Source organism: Protopterus annectens, chromosome 5.part1 (assembly GCF_019279795.1).
Source record: "Protopterus annectens isolate FY-2018-M chromosome 5.part1, PAN1.0, whole genome shotgun sequence".
Lineage (NCBI taxonomy): Eukaryota > Metazoa > Chordata > Ceratodontiformes > Protopteridae > Protopterus > Protopterus annectens.
Window position 1 is genome coordinate 532,524,954 of NC_056736.1, and position 14,892 is coordinate 532,539,845.

Consider the following 14,892-nt stretch of genomic DNA (forward strand, 5'->3'; position numbering starts at 1 on the left):
TTCACCACCTACCTACCCCAATCCCTCTAACAAACTTCTATTCAATCTACATCCAGTCCCTAGATCCTACATCAGATCTCTTCTTCATAAGCTCAAACCCTGCTCCTCTTCCACCGATGACCTTCCACCTACCTTCCTCAAACTTGCCACTGATTCTATAGCCTACCCAGTATCCATACTTATTAATAGATCTATTCTTGAATCCACTGTTCCTAACCTACGGAAATCCTTTTTCACTATTCCCTTGCACAAAGGCAGCAATTCCACAGACCCATCCAACTACTGACCAATAGCGATCCTATCCCCCTTCTCTTAAGATTCTTGAAAAATGCATTCACACACAACTACTCAAATACCTCCTTCAACAAAATCTTCTCACTCCCACTCAACATGGTTTCTGTCCCAACCACAGTATTACTACTGCCCTCTTATCCTTTACTCATACCATTGCCAAGGCCCTAGACAACAATAAACTCATATCTAGTCTTTTCCTCAATCTTTCCAAAGCATTCGATACAGTCTCCCATCCCCTTCTGCTTTCTAAACTTTCAGATCTTAACCTATCCCTTTCCTCCCTTGCCTGGTTCCCCAGTTACCTATCCAGCAGACAGCAATCTGTGAAATGGCATTTTTCCTCCTCTCCTTTCTTACCAGTCCATACAGGGGTACCACAAGGTTCCATTCTGGGTCCCCTGCTTTTCAATGTCTATACCAATGATCTCTACACATCTTGTAAACAATCCTCCCTCATCCAATATGCAGATGACTCAACACTCATCTCCATCTCTAATAATATCTTTGAACTTCACACACTTTCCCAACAAGCCTTCCTATCCACAGAACAATGGTTATCCAATAATCTACTCATCCTTAACCCCAAAAAGACCAGACTCCTATTATGTCTTCCCCGAGCTCTTAGTTATCATAAAACAACCTTTACTATTATCTCCTCAAACAACACCATTATCAAACTAGAAACTCAAACTAAACTCCTTGGAGTCATCGACAATGAACTCAAATTAAATCTGCGCATTCTCCAATGCATAAAAAGACACACCTGAAACTTGATTTATTGTACCGCAATAAAAAGTTTAACCGTAAATGCTAGACTCTTCCTCGCTCAAGCCCTTCTCCCCTCACTTCTCTATGCTGCCCCAGTACTTACCATCATTCAAACCACAACCCTGAATAAACTCCAACAAACATACCACAAGATAGCTAGATTTATCACAAACTCTCCATACAATACTCATCACTGCTTAGCACTATACCCCCTCCACTGGCCAGAATTCCCACGTCTACTACTTCTATCACAACTTCAAATGTTACACTCCATTTTCTACAAACCTTCATCTTGTCCAGCTCTCTCCTCCCTCATCTCTATCTGCACCTCTCCTCACCTCCAATCAACAACTATTTCACATTTACCAACCCAAAAAAAAAACAGTAGGCAAACTACTATATAAACACACGATCGCCCAAGCTTGGAACAAGCTACCAAGAGAAATTTGTTCCATCATTCACCCATCCCACTTTAAGGAAAAACTCAAACTCCATCTACTAAACTCTGCCCTTGTCAAGTCCCACCCTAACCTTCCTTACCCCTCTTATACAGCCTCTTTCTGTCTCTCCCCATACTGTTAGTACCCCTCCCCATTGAATACTTTTCTGAACTGTAAATTTCATCACAGTAGACCTAAAACTAGTAGTTGTAAATATTATGTTACTTAATTTTCTTTTTTGCTATGTACATATTATTTTCTTTGTGTCTCTATTTTTTCTTGCCTATGTCTTTAACATCATTGTACAAATACTTTTTGACTCAATTGCTTTAATTTTACTAGAAACTGTTTGTTTATTGGAGCTTTTCTCCTTGGGTCTCCACTGAAAACGGACCAACCTGGTTAACAAATGTCAATAAATAAAACCATGCTTGTTTATATAGCAAACCACAGTCATATTTTCAGTGTGGATACAAATTGGCCCTTGAGGGTAAAATTCCTATAAGGCCTGCAGTGAGGAAGACCACCACCATCATAAGACCATTGATCCATCTTGTACATGAAAATGCTCACACTTTAGGATTGAGGGATCTTCTATTAAAAACATTAAGATGTAGGTAGGTGAAAGGGACTACCCAGAGAAAGGTTGGGTGTGTATAACCACCAATTAAGGAGAGTTTTTCAGGCTCTGGAAATTCTTATCTGATCCAATAAGGGATCTGTGCACTAATCCTCATGCACAGCCTGTGATATCAAAACTCAAAAAATATTCATGATTTGTCCTAAGGTGTTATTATTTTTCCATACATTTGGCTGCTGGAACTGAATCAAACTGAAGGATTTGATATGTTGCATTCAGAACTTCAGGAATCGTTTAGAATCCTCATGCACAGCCTGGGATGTGAAAAGTACTTTTTGCTGAACACCTTCAGGATTCTTCTCAGTTAGTGTTTTCTTCACCTTTTCTAATTGATTTTCTTTCAGACTCTCTAAGTCTCTTCTTTGCTGGCATCCAGACAGCGTCTATCTAGCCAATGACTGAATTTTACTAAAACAGGTAGAATTACTGATGCATATCTGTCAGTTTCTTTTTCCACACCAGAAGAGTTAAAATTAAGCTGCAGATCAGTGTGCAGCCATCTTGAAAAAGCCATCAAGCAGCAATATTAATGTGGAAAAAAGGGTGGGCATGGGCTGGGAAATTGCTTTAGCCACAGAAAATTTACTTTGTTAGCTAACTTGAGTCTGTGTTGTAGAAGTGGATGGATAGTACAGTTGTGTAAAATTTTACCATAACAGCAGATATCCTTCCTTTCAGTGTTGCAGTATTCATCACCTCTCGGATATCCTACCAGCGATAGTCCAATGTCCAGCCTGTATATCAAACCCTTTATTACCTAGAAGCATAACACATCAAATGTAAGCTCCCTGCACAAGTGTAAGGCATAAAGGTGATATATATGGGCTCCCAACTCAAATCTCAACTACGTCAGGGGAACTAGGATCCACAGTGGAAAGGAGGACATGTACAAAAGAAAAAGGAAGGAATGAAGAGAAGGAGAGAAACTTCTCAGTCATTACAAAAATGCCACCATTGCAAAAGGAAGAGAAAAGGGGGCAGGAGATAGGAAGTGAATACTGCAACAGTGAAAAGAATGACATCTACTGTTATGATAAGATTTTACACAATTGTACTATGTCCTACCACATCAATGTTGCAGTATTCATCACCTCTGGGAGAGTACAAAAACTACAGTGAAGGCAGGGAGGAGGAAGGCAAGAAAGAGCCCTCCATAAACCCATGCAGTATAGCCTTGTAAAAACCTGCCCTGGCCCTGGAAATGACATCCGGTTTGTAATGTTTTATGACTGTGTCGACCAAAGACCAAGTAGCAGCTTCAAGGATGGAGTTGGTGTCCAAACCTTTGAAGAACTCCCCCTTGGAAGCCACTGCTCTAGTAGAATGAGCCCTCACAGAAGTAGACAACTGCTTACCATGAAAAGAATAATAAAAAGAATGGATGCTTTGCTTACAAACTTCTAAACCCAATATTCTGTAATGAAAAGAAACAAAAAGCTGATCAGATTTACAAAAGGCCTTTGTTTTTTTTTTTCTAAATAATATCTGTGCTGTCTAATCAAATCCAAAGTATAAAGAACATTATCATTAGCAGACTGTGGGGAAGGGAAAAAGAAAGAAACCGGACAGACTAATCAAAAAAGACAGCTGATTCACTACCATGGGCATAAAAGAAGGATTCATACAGATAGACAACCTGTCTCTATGAAAAAGCAAAAAAAGAGGGACTGCCATCAAGGCCTGTAGTTAAGGTACCTTAATGGCAGAGTTTAAAGCAACCAATAAAACAGTCTTCCAAGTGCAATGTTGCAAAGAAGCAGCAGCAGGCTCAAAAGGAGCCTGAGTCAGCTTTTCAAGGACAAAACTAAGATCCCAAGGAGGAGGAATGGGCTTTTTGAAACTGCTTGAAATCAAACCTAGAGGCCAGAGGAGGAGAAGAAGTAAGTGGCAGACAGGCAGAAATGGTTGACAAGTGGGCATTCACTGAAGAATATACCAAGCCAGGTAAGAAAGAACCAGGGGAGTGGATTTTTAAGACATCAAAAAGAAAGTAACTTCCTTCTGGACATATATGATTTTTCTGTCATTGGGCTTCCATGCCTCTTGCAGGACCCTAAGCATGTCCTCAGAATAATGGCGTTGGAGAGGAATCAAAACTCTTATCACCCAAAGCATCAGTTAAGGAGTGGACAGATGAGGGTGAAGGAAAGTTCCATTTTCCTCAGAGAAGATCCCTATAGTGAGGCAATTTTTGATGATTGCCCTTGGCCAGATGGACTAAGGGGGGGGGGGCAGTGCTGTCTGGGCCAAAAGGAAGTCACCAACAAGATTTTTGGAGAGACCCTCTTGATTTTGTGAAGGGCCCTTGAAAGAAGAGGAAGGGCATACAGAAACATTCCCTTCCAAGAGAAAGACATAGCACCCACCTTCCAAGCCAAAAGACTTGGGACTCTGGAACAGAACTGAGGGAGTTGCTTGTTCAGAGGAGAGGCAGAGAGATCTACTTGAGGAATACCCCACTGAAGAACTATGTTCAGAAACACATCCCTGTGAAGCATCTTTTTGTAGGGCTATGTCTTGTATCTGCTGAGAAAATCTGCCACAAGATTGTGTTCTGAAGGTATAAGTACCACCTGTAGGGTGAGCTGCAGATTAATGGCAATTTCCCATGCTTAAAGGGCTAACCTCTAAAGAAGATAAGACTGATGTACCACATGACTGTGTGGTCCCTTGTTTGTTGATGTACCACATGATTGTGATGTTGTCAGTATAAACCTTCAAGGGATCCAGAGTGCAAGAAAAGCCTGCAGTGCATTGATGTTGATATCATCTACCCTCTGCTGACCGCACCAAAGGCCCAGCACCTTCAAAGTTCCTGAAGCAGTTCCCCCACCCCAGCTTTGATGCGTCTGTGAAGAGTTCCTGAGACAGCTGAGAAGAGTGGAAAGGAACACCTGGATAGAGAGCTAGCTGCTGAATCCACCAATGAAATTCCACTTTGAGACAAGGGAGCAGAGGAAAGAGATGGTCCAGCAAATGGAGGTGTTGAAGCCACACTGATTTAGGTTGAACAGTACTGAAAAAGGAGGGAAGGGTCTTCCAGGTCCTAACGTAACCCTGACAGATAATGGAGAATATGTGATAATCAGCTGCCAAACTGGCTGAGAAAGAGAAAGCCTGAGGAACAAGGGGACCAAGTGAGAGGAAGGAAAAAAAGGGCAGACAGTCATATGGATGCAGATTTCTCAAGAAAAGACTGCTTCTGGGCCTGGGCATTGGAGTAATAGTATCAGAAAAAATAATACATATTAGTCTTCTTACTTTTGGAAGACTGAATAGGAAGTATACACAAAAAAAGCAGTCTTACTAGGATAGTTCCTGTGAAACTTGGGAGTAGGTGAGAGAAAAATCTGCTTCAAATCTTTTGTGACCTTAACTTGATCCACTATGGTCTTGAAAAGGTCAGCTGCAGCAGAACCAAAGAAATTCTGATTACCCAAGGGAGTATCCAGAAGTTTTGTTTTGATATCATCTGGCAAAGCCAGGATAGCACCTCATCAGAGACCCAGAGGCAGCAACCCTAGAAGATGCACCTGCTGCATCATAGCTGCATTTGACAAAGTGACAGGCAACGTAAGAAGTGAAACTGAGCAAGGAGAGAGCTGAGGCCTTACCCTCAGAGTCAGGCAGGTCAAAAACAATTTTCCCAATCTGGGAAAGAAGAGACAGGATGTACCTTGTCATATGCCTCTGGTAATTGATGGTTCTGAAGGCTGAAGTGTATACCTTTTTACCAATCCTCTCCACAGCTCTACTGTTCTTATCTGAAGGAAGTAGCTTGGAAGAAGGCAACAGCCTAGAAGGCTTAGCAGTAGATACAGAAATCACTGCAGGATGAGAGGAAGGGCACTTATACAAGAACAAGAGGAAGGACACTTGTACAAGAACTTGCAGGCATCTGGAACCGTATAGAAACTATCAGGTTTCTTAAGAGCTGGAGGCTGAGAATCTGGTGTCAGGGAAGCAGCAGAGAAGGTATCCAACACAACAGCCAACATAGGAGGGACAGCTGAAGGTTTTAGGAGAGTCCATTTGTAACAACTTATAATACTTTTTCTGGACATCCGATACTTAAGAATAATCCCATTTGAAATGCTCCATTATATGCAGGACCATGTCACCAGATGAAAGCTCCTCCAAAGGAGAATCATGACTGACAGATTCCTCCTCCTCAGACCCATATTCTAAAGGTGAAGTCAGTTGAGAAGAATAGGCTAAATAGTCAGCCTCTGAGTCCTCATCTGAAGACTCTCAGTTCCTTGGCCTCTTAGAGGTAAAGGACCATGGAGGTGCAGGAATTGAAACTCCCTGAGGAGGATTCAGTGCCATCAAGGCTTGATTGAAGTCCTGCCATTCCTTTTGTGAATCCTTGGGAGCAGACTGCCTAATTAGTTTTCTGCCTTTTTTTACAGGGAGATCTGTTCTGACAAATTGCAGAGGTTTGTACCCCTGTCTGAATTCAATTAAGGTAGTCGGCACCTCTTCCTGAACAAGGTTCTGAGGAATTCCTTTAGGCCCCTCAGAAATAACCAGCCATGGTTCCCCCTCAATGTATGTGGCAGATGTTTGCAAGACCTCTGAAGATGTGGAAGAAGCAGGTTCTGTGCCAGACTCAGAGTAGGTTGTGGCAGAAGAAACCAATGACAATACCGGGCTGTCCTTTGGGTTCTCTCTAACATCAGGAGAGATGTCTGATGGAGGCTGGACAGAAGCAGACTCAGACAAGACTCTTGGCCTCCTTCTTGAACAGTGGGCATACCTCAGGGCAAGCGGATTCTGCTATGGTACCTTGGGCCAACAGCTTAAGACACTTGTTTTTAAGGTAAATGGAAAAGTGAAGAAAGGTATCTACCCAAAGTCTTTGGAATAAAATCCTGACCGATGGAACACTGGGTGTGGTTGTGGAACACTCCTAAGTAAAACAGGCACCTATTGTGGCATTCTTTATGGGGAAATCTGCCTCCCACACTGACATTTTCTTTTCTTGGATGACATGTGACCCACTCAACAATATAAGAAAAATAAAAAAGAACCCCAATGGAGTACTTCCTTGAGAGACATAGGCTCGGTATCACCATCAAAGTGAAAGGCATTCAGACTGGTGGCAACATAGTTCTGAGTTAGGAACATACATGTCACCTTTATGCCCTATGCTTGCACAGGGAGCACACATCTGACATACAATGCTCCCTGGGTAATAAAGGCTTTGGTATACTGGCTAGATGTTGGGGTATTCTTGGCAGGAGGTATCAGAGGTGATGTACTGCAGCAGTGATACAGAAGGACATATACTGTTCCACGACACATTTCTTAAATAGACTTTACATTTTTGAGTATGCTGTTATCTGAGAACATCATTTCTAAGCCAAATATAAAGTGCAAACACATTAATGTACAAGCAAAGGCACATGTTTATCATCAGTCATTAAAAACTGGCAACAAAGGCACTATCAGCAACAAACATAAAAACGTGAGATGGAAATCTGTATAAAACTATTTCTTCTAAAAATAAAGTTCAGTGGAAAAGGTAAAGAATGAACCAGCCTTCTAAGAAGATTAAGGATGAGTGATGACAGTATGAAGGAAATGAAACCGAGAAGAAGCTACCAATGCCTTTTTATTTCATCTGCAATGCTGTGAACAAGCCTTGTGAATTGCTGCTACAAAATGTTCTGTGGAATCCTAATGATCACATTACTAACATACCCTAGAAGAAGGGCAGTTCTTGGCCTTTTTTAATAGGCAAATTCATATTACAAAATAAGCTAATTTGGAAAGCAACTTACTGTTAAAGGTTCATATGTTCATACTGAAACTTCTGAGGCTTTGCAGTTACTCAGTAACCTAAAGGGGTGTACCACATTTCCAAGTGGACTGTACAGTAATACAACCCATTTAGTATGTGGCAGGGTATAACTAACCACTTTTGCATACTTACTTTTCCAGCAAAATCGATTACTAGTACATTCAACATTTTGCAAAATCGGGAAACAACAAAGTCTGCAATAGCCCAAATGAATGCTTAAGACGGAATTTTTTTCTGAAACTTGAACTTAATTCCTTTTAACCACCATCTAAATGTTTTGCAGACTCCTCTTTTTTGTGGGGTCTGTATAACAGTCTGGTGTTACCCCATTCTTTGTTTTCTAATATTATTGTGAGTTCCTGAAATCTGGTAGAATCTCAGCCACTTTCTTTCTAAGTTGCTCCCTTCTCTCTTCTCTTCGTTTTTCCTCTTTAATGATTTTGGGAAATCTTCTCCAGGCATGAAAAGCATTACAAATCACTCTCCTAGATATCAAGATAAGGGCATAAAAGAAAGTAAAATAAAGTTAGTACTTCTTTTTAAAATGAGCCTCCACTTAAACTAATACTTACAACTTAGAAATGTATAACTGGAAGCATACGTAGTTCTGAAATTGATAAGCTTCACACATTTCTGATGGCATCCACATTTTTAAAATGTTTGATAATTTGGAACATACATAAACTATCACACTGTTCTCCAGAGTACACAGTATGTGCTGATAGTGCAGTTTGTTGTCCAGTACCATTAAGTTCAAGTGTGTCAGTAAAGCACAGTACAACATATTATATATTTTTAATTATTAATAATAATTTATTATAGTGACCCAGGAATACTATCTGGTTAACTTATTCAAAGTTACATGACAGACAAATAATACCCAGGACTCCATGATGAAGCTTGTTAAACAGTTCGTACCCCAGTTTCTGTCAGCTAAGCTTCCAGATTTCCAATTTTGATATGAATTGCATTATGGTCACCTGATCAATAAGGACACAGAAGCAGTAAGGAGATTCTAGTAAAAAAAAAAAATTAAAATTAAGATGTCATATTTCTAGGAAGCTATGAGAAACTTCTGCAAGCTATAACTGACATTAAAAAAGAAGCAATACTAACATAAATATTTACACCCTCTGACGTATGCTTATGATATGAGTTACTTCCTTTACTCTGTCTTTAAAGAGCAGGTGGATAATTTATATATGTAAGTCTATACATTATATATATATATATATATATATATATATATATATATATATATATATATAGAATAGGAAAGAAAATCTTATTCTCAAGAAAACTTTCAAAGCAAAGGTGTAACGCTGTGCCTTTGGGAATATATTGCACAACACCTTTTCTAAAAGCATTACTGGGTGGGCTAAGAATGTCATTTACTTAAGAAACCAAGAAGTACACCACACTATAAACCTTGCATACAAAGATCTTAAAAGCAACTTTTCTGCAATGACCAGATTAAAGATAAATATATGATTTATACCATGCTGATAATATCTATCATATTGCAGGACAGCAAAAAAAAAAACAGTTTGAAATAAGATCATACCTCTCAACCTGGAAATATCAAAAATCTGGGCAAGGCCCATGAAAAATAGGTACAAATCTGTATGCCAATTAACATACCATTTGCATACATAAATACGTAACCCCCACCCACTCCGATGGAATTGTGGGATACCAACTTTCAAACGCAAACTGAAGAACAGATCCAAAATATGGCACCAGAATTCTAAATCTAGAATGTATGTTATTGTTCAATAACAGCAATCCTCAGTGATTAAGGTTGCCAGCTTCTCGTATGCCCAAAGTGAGACTTCATTGCGTTAGTTATGGATACGGTTTTGAAGGACAAGCTGTACCCATAACCAATACAATGGACTGAATTTCACTTTCTTGCCAAAATAAAAGCTTATTCTTGTGGCATTTTTGTTGCTTAAGCTGTTTCATACAACATTCAATTGTTTCAGATACAAATTAATTGCTTCATGCAACTATTAAATAAAACTTAAAAAAAAGAAGTTATGTACTTACCATAACGTTCCATGTGAGTTTATCTCGCCTTCATTCTTACTGATGGCTTCGGAGACGATCCCTCAGCTCCAAGTCGGCCTACTACAAAGCTCAAGGTCTTCAAATAGCTCAAGGCCAAGTCCCTATCCCATGATGCATTTAGAGTTACCTCAGATCTTGTTTGCTGTGTATAACAATAACATATGTCATTTTATCATTCCCAAAGAGAAGGTATAGTAGGATTGAGCAACCAGGATGGATCCAGCATCTCAGTCATCTAAAAGCCCATGAGGGTGTAGGAGGGAGGGACGTAAGAATGAAGGCGAGATGAACAACTCACATGGAACGTTATGGTAAGTACATAACTTCTTTATGTGAAGTTGTTCTCTCTCACTGTTCATTCCTACTGATGGGTAGCGTCCCAAGCACCATCTATCTCGGGTGGCTCACCGGAGTATATTTTTCAGGACAGTGGAACCAAAGGAGGCCCTGTCAACTTTGTAATGAGTGATAAAGGTATGAGGTTTTGACCAAGTGGCTGCTGCACAAATGTCATCAATAGAAAGTCTGGCAGAAAAAGCAGAAGATGTAGAAACTGTTCTGATTGAGTGGGCTTTAATTTTATGTTGTAAGGGCATATTGGCAGCTTAATAAGCAAAGGTGATACAATCAGATAACTATTTAGACAGAGTTGTTTTAGCCACTGGCATACCTTTCCCGGAGTCTGAAAAGGAAACAAAAAGCTGATATGATGTCCTGAAATCTTTTGTTATATCCAAATAAAATCTGAGCTGTCTGTGAACATTAAGTTTGGGCAGCATGTATTCTAGATTTGACTGTGGAAGAAAACTGGAAAATCAATAATTTGGTTAAGATTGGTTTCAGTGCAAACCTTAGGCAAAATAGAGGGGTTTGTTTGAAGTGAGACTCTGTCAGCATGGAAAATCAAGTAAGGAGGTTTAATGGACAAGGCCTGAAGCTCCGACACAATGCGGGCTGAAGTAATAGCCACTAAAAAGATAGTTTTCCATGACAAAAATTTGAGGCCACATGAGGAGGCTAGTTCGAATGGAGGAAGAATAATGTGGGAAAGCATAAAATTTAGATTCCATGGAGAATAGGGAGATTTCACGCGTGGTCTGAAATGAAAGGTCCCTTTGAGAAAAACTTTGGATAATTTGTGTGACATAATATTCAATCCTTCAAATCCAAGATGAAAGTTAGAAATAACAGCAAGTTGAACACGGACTGTTGCTGCTGCAGCTCCTTGGTTTTAGATCATGGTCAAGAGTTCTAGTATAGAGGCCATAGAGGTTTGGTAAGGATCAATATTGTTTTTAGAGGCCCACATAGAAATTTTTTTTCCATTTGCTAAGGTATAACATCCTCGTAGAGGATTTATGACAGGATAAGAGAATTTGCTTCATTCCATTGGAAAGGTTATGGAACCTGGCTATGATGGGAATTGGAGCAGCCAAGCTGTCAGCTTCAGGGACTGCAGAGAGGGATGAAGTTCCTTCGACGAATGCATCAGAAGGTCCAGAACTGGGTCCAGGATCCAGAGGTCCTCCAAAAGATGAAATCGAAGGAAGAGGAACAATATCTGACAAAGCCAATGAGGGGCTAATAGAATGATGGTCCTTCCCAGGGCTTTTGCTTTCTATAATACCTTGGGTATAATTGGGATTGGTGGGAATGCATAGAGTAGACCCAGGGCCAATCTTTTACAAGTGCGTCCCTTGGGGCTTCTCCCGAAGGGAGAATCAGGGCAAGGTATCTTCTGCATTTCCTGTTTATGTGACTGGCAAAAAGGTCACAGGAAGGCTGGCCCCCCACTTGCGGAATATCCTGTCCACTATTTCTTTCTTGACGGACCACTCGTGAGGCAACAAAATTGCTCTGCTCAGCTTGTCTGCTATCACAATGTAAACAGAAAGCGCTGGGTGGATATAGCCCACTGCCATACTCTTAGGGCCTCGCAACAAAGGGAATATGACCTGATTCCTCCTTGTTTGTTCAAGTACCAGACCACTGACATGTTGTCTGTCTGAATCGCAATCATGTCCAGAGGAAGAGAGTCCTGAAAGTACTGCAATGCCAAAAGTACTGCTCTCATCTCTAAGACATTGATATGCAGGTGTGTCTCTTGATCGGTCCATGTGCCTTAGGCTGTCTTTCTCTGAAAATCCCCCCCCCCCCATATCAGGGAAGCGTCCGTGGTCACTGTGGCCACTAGTGGGGGTAAAACAAAGGGACGTCCTATCGTGACATGAAGAGAGGTCAACCATCACTGAAGATCCTTTTTGCAAGAGTTTGTGATCATTATCAGGTGAGACATGGGAAGCTCTTGGTAAGACCACTGAGTGAATAACAGCCATTGCAGTATCCGCATGTGTATGCGACCAAGTGGTATGACCAGAACTGCTGCTGCCATCATACCTAACAATTTTAGAACTTCTGATGCTGGAGCCTTGTTTTTGGATATTAGAATGCGGACCTGCTGACGGAGTAATAAGACTCTTTCTATTGTTAGTTTTAGCATGGTGGTGTCCAGTTCTGCTCCGATAAAGACAATATGCTGCGATGGCGGCAAGGCAGATTTTTCTGAGTTTATTGTAATGCCCAGCTGACTGCAGAGTGACAGAGTGGATTCCTTGGCTTGAATGAGTTGATGCCTGGTGGTGGCGGTGAGGAGCCAATCGTCTAGGTACGGACACACCTGGAATTCTAAACGTCTAAGGTGAGCTGTGACCACTGCCATACATTTGGTGAACACTCAGGGGGCTGTAGTGAGACCAAAGGGCAGTGCTCGAAACTGGTAATGATTGACTCCTAGCCAGAAGCGCAGATGATCCCTGGATGGTCAGACCATTTTTATATGGTAGTACGCATCCTGGAGATCTATAGAGCACATCCAACTGTCTCTCCCTAAGAAGGGAAGTATTGACTGAAGTGTGACCATCCGAAACTTCTCTTTCTTGACAGATTTGTTTAGCCTGCTGAGGTCCCAATATAGGTCTCCAGTCCCCTGTCTTTTTTGGAACTAAAAAGAATCTTGAGTAAGTTCCGGATCCTGTCTGGTCTGCTGGGACTGGCTGGATGACTCTTTTTCTTAGCAACATTTGGACCTCTACTGTTGCTTGTTCCCTATAACTGGGTGGAACATCCGGGATTTTTCTTGTCGGTGGAGGGGGTGTGATGAATGGCATGAAGTATCCTCTGGAAATGATACTTTGTACCCAGTTGTCATTTGTTATTTTGAGCCAGGCATCTGTGTACAAAGATAAGCAACCCCTGACTTCCTCCAGAGCAGGACAGTCGGGCCTCCTTTCAGGAACACTGGTAGGGCCTCCCAAATAAGTGATCTCTGTCACCCTGGTTTTGCGGACCCCCACTGCTGCGAGGGCGGTGTCTTCCATTATTGCCCCCTCCTCTGCTCCTGGAGGGGGGGTTCATCACGTGTGTCCTGAAAGGCTTCTTGGGCTTTTCAGAACCACATTTTCCCTCCCCTTTGACCCTTGGGGTAGGGTCTGGTAGGGGTGGAAAAACGGACTCCTACAGCAGACAGAATCTTTCCCTCCTGCTCACACCTGGTCAAAGTTTCCTTAACTTTGGGCCCGAAAAGGGACGAGCCATCAAAAGGGGTATTCACATAGGATGACTTGAAGGGCTCCGTGAAGGAACACAAGCGCATCCAGGAGTGTCTCCTAAGAGCAACATCTGTACCCGCTGCCCTGCTCGTTCCATCAGCTGCATATGAAATGAGGTGCATGGACGAATTAACAATGGAGTTGAGGGTAGCAAGTTGGGAGGCAACTATGTCTGTAGCCCCTGCAGCTACTGTACCCTGAAGAGCATCTCCCAGCTCTTTAAGGTCTTGTGAAATGGGTTAAGTAGTTAAGCAAACGGAGTGCAAAAGCCACTGAACTAAAAATGTGCTTCCCATATCTATCCATGATCCCAGATTCTCTGTTAGGAGGATGGATAGAAGAGGAAGTTTCTGACATTTTCTTTTTGGTGGCTGCCACCACCACCATAGCATCAACTGGCACACCTTTGATCAAAAAGATTTATCTTGGGGAGCAGATATAAACTTATCAGGCCTCCTAGGGACAGGCTCCATGGTGTCCGGAGACTCCCACGCCCTTCATGAAACTAGCTGCATAAGCTCATCAAAGGGTGGAGACACCCAAGAGGTGGAGGGTTGAGACCCGAAAGCCTTCAGGAGAACCGACTCGTCTTCAGTAGGGTTTGTGGACTGCCAGTCACCCCTCTGCCTAAGGATTTCAAGTATCTCTGCAAAAGAGATATCCTCAGAGGTAGACCGTGGGGACTCTTCTAATTCATCCAAATCAGTATGAGATGTTAAGGACTCCTGAGGGGAGTCTAGATGTTTCCTCTTACAAACACTCTTCCTGGGAACCTCATCAGTGGGAGCTTCTGGTGAGGTCTTGGAAGAGCATGGGCCACCCAATGGGGCTTCCTGAGGCTCTGAGTCTCTACGCTTGGTCGGGATCTGTGAGGCAAAAACAGATGCAGGCACTTTAGGGGAGGAAGAAGCCAGACCTGAGGTCAAAGAAGTCTTAGGAGACATAACTCTCCTCATGGCATCGAAGGCACCCCTGCTCCGATGCAAATGGTCTGACGGATCCATGGAAACTGTTGATACCCCCAGCACCAGGACAGTGGGCTCTGAGCCCGAGGTAGGAGCTGAGCTCATCTGAGCTGAAACCCCAAGAGGCAGAGTCGGAACTGACAAGTCGGTCCAACTATCCTCCCTGGACCTGACCAGAGAGTGTCGGCTCCTATAGTCCTCAATCGGCACCGAGAACATCAGAGTGAATGGAGCCAAAGACACTGGAGCAGGCATCGGCTCCAAAGGCTCCACAATCAACAAGTCCGACTCCTCTAGCTCC

The 14,892-nt window shown here is 42.1% G+C and overlaps 1 protein-coding gene across 1 annotated transcript in view; it reads right to left on the reverse strand.

Moving 5' to 3' along the window:
- Positions 1–7,742: 7,742 nt before the first annotated feature.
- CCDC191 (coiled-coil domain containing 191) overlaps positions 7,743–14,892 on the reverse strand; it is a 1,143,870-nt gene continuing 1,136,720 nt past the window's right edge. The window contains exon 17 of the mRNA XM_044073155.1: positions 7,743–8,433. Coding sequence (XP_043929090.1) covers positions 8,295–8,433 — 139 coding nt within the window. The 3' untranslated portion in view covers positions 7,743–8,294. The remainder of the gene's footprint in view (positions 8,434–14,892) is intronic.